This window comes from Rhincodon typus, chromosome 14, assembly GCF_021869965.1.
Source record: "Rhincodon typus isolate 14 chromosome 14, sRhiTyp1.1, whole genome shotgun sequence".
Taxonomy (NCBI): domain Eukaryota; kingdom Metazoa; phylum Chordata; class Chondrichthyes; order Orectolobiformes; family Rhincodontidae; genus Rhincodon; species Rhincodon typus.
This window is the reverse complement of record NC_063345.1, coordinates 1,691,506-1,697,326: the sequence shown is the minus strand read 5'-3', so window position 1 is coordinate 1,697,326 and position 5,821 is coordinate 1,691,506. Positions and strand designations below refer to the sequence as shown.

The 5,821-nt window shown below is 48.0% G+C and overlaps 1 protein-coding gene across 1 annotated transcript; it reads right to left on the bottom strand.

Moving 5' to 3' along the window:
- Positions 1-2,556: 2,556 nt before the first annotated feature.
- Positions 2,557-5,077, bottom strand: LOC109923786 (zinc finger protein ZIC 3-like). The gene is made up of 3 exons (XM_020523829.2): positions 4,047-5,077; positions 2,987-3,150; positions 2,557-2,739 (listed from the first exon to the last, which is right to left on the bottom strand). Exons 1-3 carry the CDS (start codon positions 5,032-5,034, stop codon positions 2,557-2,559), a joined length of 1,335 nt encoding a protein of 444 aa, XP_020379418.1. The 5' UTR covers positions 5,035-5,077.
- Positions 5,078-5,821: the final 744 nt, after the last annotated feature.

Genomic DNA, 5,821 nt, shown 5'->3' with positions numbered 1-5,821 from the left:
ATTTAAATCAATTAACTTTCGATCGATGAAGCGCAACTTCATTCCGTGGGAAAATAACGGTGATTTCAGTTCAATTTCTTTTATAGAACAGTGCAATATTTGAATGAATTGGGTTCAACATGATAGCTCTTTATGTTGTACTTACAGCAATTGTTTTACAAAAGCCTGTTAGAAATGAGGCCTGTGCTTCCGTGAGTCATCGTGAGTGGTAACTGCGTTCGTTATTATACACAGACGGTAACAAGCTGATGGTTAAATAGATCAGCAGAGAATTAAATCTCCTAAATTATGCAACGAGTCTGTGTAATCCACCACCTCAACATAATATCAAACGATTAAACAAGAAAATTTCAAAAGCAGGGTGATTAATGTGGATCTGCCGCGGTTTCCGGTCAGTTCTGTTGAAATGTGCGGAAAGGATGTGTAAAGGGTATGTTGCAGACTGTTTCACATGCCCAAGTGAACAAGCTCAGAAACAACACAACATCCAGAATTACTGACTGTCAGCTGTCGCTCAAAGTGTCTGTACAGAGTTCATTTGTGGTAAACAGTTCACTTCCCAAACTTACAAACGGGAACTGTGAGATGAGGAGTTGTTTGGATTGGGGCTGGGGAAGGTTTTCAATGAGGGCAGAGCGGTAGACAATCGCAGGTTTCTGGTAAAGCGCACCTAGAACAAACAGCAGCCAAGGTCGCTGAGATATGGAAGTTAATCTCCCCTGCTGGTAAAACATGTCCCACATGTGTTACACTGGATTGTAATTAAACCTTGCGAGAGAGATCGGTGTGGGACAGAAAACCCCGAAGAGAACATTTAAAGAATTCTGTATCTCCTTGCCTCGTTCTAAAAGAATTTATTTTGCTGTTTTATTCGTTTATGAGCAGGAAGTAATTACCATCGAGTTAGATATGCAGCAAGCTTTCGGGAAAGAGACAATTTGGAATTGAGTGGTGTTTGTAAACAGATAGCTGTCAGTGGGATGAATGCGGCCGGAAAATCCCCAATTTCCAGAGGATCCGCAGACGGAGGAATCCGGCGCTAAATAACCGAAACTCCCCAAACTTCCGCAGATTACAATATCGGAGATAAAAATAAAATTGCAACGAAAAATAGCCCTGTCTCCGCCTGACTTTAACACAAACCACATTTCCTTTTCCCGGATCCGAAACTGTCAAATGATTGGTCCAGTTAAACACTGGAAACTCCCAGGTAAATCTGATTTTCACACCAGTTTGGACTCAGTCTGGGAGTAAAACTACACGCACAGATCCAGTGTCTGCAACGGATAACAATCTGCAAATCATTTTTAAAAAATACACTGCCAGTGAATGCAGGCATGTAAATAGACGTGGCGTTAAAGGGCCCCATCTATTGCTTGGTAATTACTGAATTAGAAATCGGAATGCGGCGTGTTGAATATGCCCCCAGTTCAGTATTGGACTGACTGACATCTCCCAGTGATCCCTGGATGAACAAAGGTCTCATCACCTCCTCCTCAAACCCCCCTCCCCCACTCCTCACTCTCACCCGGGCCTGCATTAATCGGATTTTATAGCCCCAACAATTTCTTAAATATTCTTCCAAAGTGAGCTCCGTCTTTCGAAGGTTTTATATTGCAAACGGCTTCATTTACCCATCGATTAAAGCTCAAAATTCACAAATCCGTCAGCCTCCAACATCCAAAACGGTGATTAACCATGAATCCTGGGCCCAGTGGGGCATAATGGAACTCGGGTGAGCTCCAAAATAATGCAAGCTTGATCTTGTAAATGAAAGTTGTTTAATGTTAACTTGGTTATAACCCTTTTTCCCTCAAAAAAAAACTGTACATAGGTTTTGTTAGAAAATGATTCTTCATAAATATTGTTTCAGCGCGGCACGTAAATACCGATAATTAAATTACAAAGTGATAAATATGACATTATGAATATGTACATTTACAGGAAAATAGTTAAAAAGGCAACGCTTATATTTAACCGTCAAAATCCCAGTGACAGGATCACCACATCCAGCACTAAAACGACAACAGATTTGACCCAATCGAACAGGAGATACATTCACAATTTTTTTTTGTTTTAAAAAGTTGAAGACATGACAGAACTTTGGCACTTTGTAAGACTGTGTGAATCTGACAATCAATCAACCTTTTAGGTGCCACGATCCAAACATATGGTCGGAGCGAGGTTCTGTCTCTCTCTCTCTCTGTTCCCCTCACTCCCAAAAAAATCAAAACAAAAACTGTCGAAAACAAACCGAAACTGCAACGGCACCAAAAACAAACAATAATCACCTCTCCAACGCAGCCACAGTCCAATTCGGATCCTGAGGGAACTGGGCGGGCGGTCAGTCTCTATCAAGGCTGGAGTCAAACACCAAAACTCGCCCTTTTTTTTTGTAAAACCCTGCTGGCCATTATCTCTCGGAGCTTCCGTCAGTGCCGGCCGTCCCCTACAGAAATCACAAATCTTCGCTTCTTTATGAAAAAAAAACCCGGTAAAGTTTCAACAGGTCCAGGCTGCCGGCTCCGAGCTGGGAACACGCTTCCCGTCCACTTCTCAAACATACCACTCGTTAAAATTCGGCGGCAGCGGCGGGTTGGGGTTGGTGGTGTTGTGTGCGGCCGGGCCCGGGTTTTTACTGGTCTCCTCGCTGTTTGTAGACAGCAGGCTGGGGGGGGTGGAAGATTCATAACCGGAACTTGGGGCTGGAGAGTTGTCTGAACCCTGGGGTTCGTGTACCTAGAATTACAGAACACAAGCTCAGGTCTGAATGTCATCCCGAGCAATTCGGCCCTACATCGCTCAACGCACAGCACCAACCCCCCTCCCTCCCCCCACCCCCAAACACACACACACACAGAAAGAGATATGTGATGATTGTGCATACTTTGAATAATTAATAATAACTTACAGCAAACAGTTTCAAAATGATCAAATTACAAAGTGCAGGATGCGTGTGACAAGGAAATGCTGTGAAAGCAGTTACCTTCATATGTTTGCGGAGGGAGCTGGGGTGAGTGTAAGATTTGTCACACATCCTGCAGATGTACGGTTTGTCTGAAGTATGGACGTGCATGTGTTTCTTACGGTCGCTGCTGTTAGCGAACCTCCTGTCGCACCCTTCAAACTCGCACTTAAACGGTTTCTCGCCTGAATCAAACCAAAGGACATTGGTGAACATCCACAATTGCGTGCATTAATTCACTCGCTCCCTGATGCTTCCCCCCCTTCAGATCTTCCGTCGTTTTAATTTAGCTTCAGGATTAAAAGATCACTGCTTTATTTCTCTTCAGTGAGACAAAAAAAAACTGAAGCAAATCCAGCCAATGCTAAATCACTAAAAACATATCTTTTATTTTTATTGGGAGGAGTGTACATGTAAATTGTAATACATTTATTCCTTCGCCTGAAATGGTGAAAACATCATTTATATCATGGACGGACGCGTTCAGTTAAACTCCTAGGAATTCACTGTTTGAGACGGTTTCCTGGAAGTCCCAGTGAAGCGAAACTTGAAAACATTCTCGAAATGATACAACGAACTCCCGCAACAATTCCCAACCTTTCTCATCGACACATAACGATTTACTTTCTCGTCCCCTCGCTCAGCAAAACAAAACAAAGCGAATAAACAGGAAAGGTTTACACACAGCTGGTTATATTTTTGTCTTTTAAACTAAGAATCAAAGGGGTAGCACAAACACGCCAATCTTTGTGATTTCTTTCAAATTTCGGGAGGGTATGGCGCGGGGGTGTGGAATTTTCGTGCGGAAGGAAAACCTAAGAGGAAACACGCATTTTGAGAAATTGTTATTTCTTTTTTTAAAAAAACAAAAACAAGCCCCTCGGGCGCTGAGAGGCGGCTTGATCAAACCCTGAGATTCTTTCTAGAGATAGCGTCACCCAGGCCCAAGTGAAAGTGAGCTCTTGCCGGCCAAGCGGCTCTTTTTTCTGAGTGTCTCCAGCCACAACTCGCTCAGAATCGAAATCAATCAACTCGCGGGATTTTCAAATGAATTGGAGGAGGGACGGTCGGGGTCTGTTACCTGTGTGGGTCCGTTTGTGAATCTTGAGGTTTTCCGAGCGGGCGAAGATTTTCCCACATCCTGGGAAGGGGCATGGGAAGGGTTTCTCGCCCGTGTGCACTCGGATGTGATTAATGAGCTTGTATTTGGCTTTAAAGGATTTGCCTCCGCGCGGGCACTGCTCCCAATAACAAACGTGGTTGCTCTGCTCAGGTCCCCCAACGTGCTCGATGGTGATGTGGGTGACCAGTTCGTGCATGCTGCTGAAAGTCCGCTGGCAAACCTTCTTGTTGCGGTGGATCTGAACTTCCTCGATCCACTTGCAAGGCAGCTCCTGCTTAATGGGTTGCCTCATGTAGCGGAAGAAAGCGCCGGCTCCGTGGTGATGGTGATGGTGGCCGCTCACATTCATGGGGCTGTAGTTGTGGAGGTGGCTTGGAGGGTACGGCTCAGTCCGGGGGCTGCTCACCGCTCGGTAAGGGTCCCCTCTCCCGAAGAGATCGCCGTGAAAGCCCAGGCGCATCTGGCCGTTCACCACATGCCCATTGGGAGAGGGGTGAGTGGCCGCTTGGTCGTGTAGTGCTGGAAACAGGAGGTGTCCCGGACTGTCATTTACCCCCGGGGGGGCGTGCAGAGCCCCTCCCGGAGACGGGAAGATGCCTTGCTGAGCACTTGTGGAAGGGGAATCGGCGATGCCAACACTCCGGCTGCGGAACAGGAACTCCCGGCTGGAGTTGAAAGTTGTCCCGCTGTAGGATCCAACCGGAGCGGCGTGCGGAGCCAGAGCGGTCGCGTAGCCGCCTCCCTGCGGGCTGAAAGCAGACGCCTGACTGGCCGACAGCTCCGGAGGCGCCGGGCTCAGTTTGAAAGCTCCGGGGTGAGGCGAATCGCAGAACGGGCTGAGGCCCAGGCTCGGCTCCCGGTTGGAAAGCTCATGGTGCCGCGGGCCAGCGAAGCCACCGACGCCCAGGCTCGGAAACTGGGCTCCACCGTCCAACAACATCGCCATCTCGGGTTAACCTGGTCTGAGCCGGAGCCCCTGAGGAAGTAGCGAGGAGCTGGGGAGCAGAGAGGGAGGGGATAAGGGGGAGGGAGGGGAGGGGAGGGAGTTAGGGGAGATGCAAAGATGCCCAACAACTTTGCGGAACGCCTCGCTTTGGTCTCCTTACATTTGAGGCGCCTCTTGCTGGGCTTGTACTGTTCACTGACCCACACTCACACTCACACAGTCCCGCAGTGTCCGGGACGGACTGCGCTCTCTCCCTCACAATGATCGACTCCAGTCACTCAACGAGCAGCCCACAACACTCAACTGGAGGCAAACACCCAACTGGCCAATCAGAGCCACGGACCCATGCCATCACGTGTGGGCTCTGCTGGCTGCTGATTGGAGGAGCTGCTGTTGACTTGGCGTCACTTGCCTTTGAGGATGTGAGGGGGCAGCGGGCTCTTCGCCACTGATTGGCTCAGTCTGAGGGCCCTTCACAGGTAACGGCACCTCCATCTTCTCGCCCCTTGATTAATTACGCCTGCCTCAGCCCTCATTTACATGTTACTCTGCCACTCAATTACCCAAAACTGCGGCTGAAATCCGCCGGATCTTTGGACTTAATTTGGCGCAACCAGTGTCATGGTGCGCCAGGCAAACGCGTTGTACCTGCGCGGCTATTGTGTCCAATTACGGCTGTTTTGTTCAAGAAAGAGGAAAATAGAGGGTCTAGGCCCGAAACGTCAGTCTTCCTGCTCCTGTGATGCTGCTTGGCCTGCTGTGTTCATCCAGCTCTACACCTTGTTAT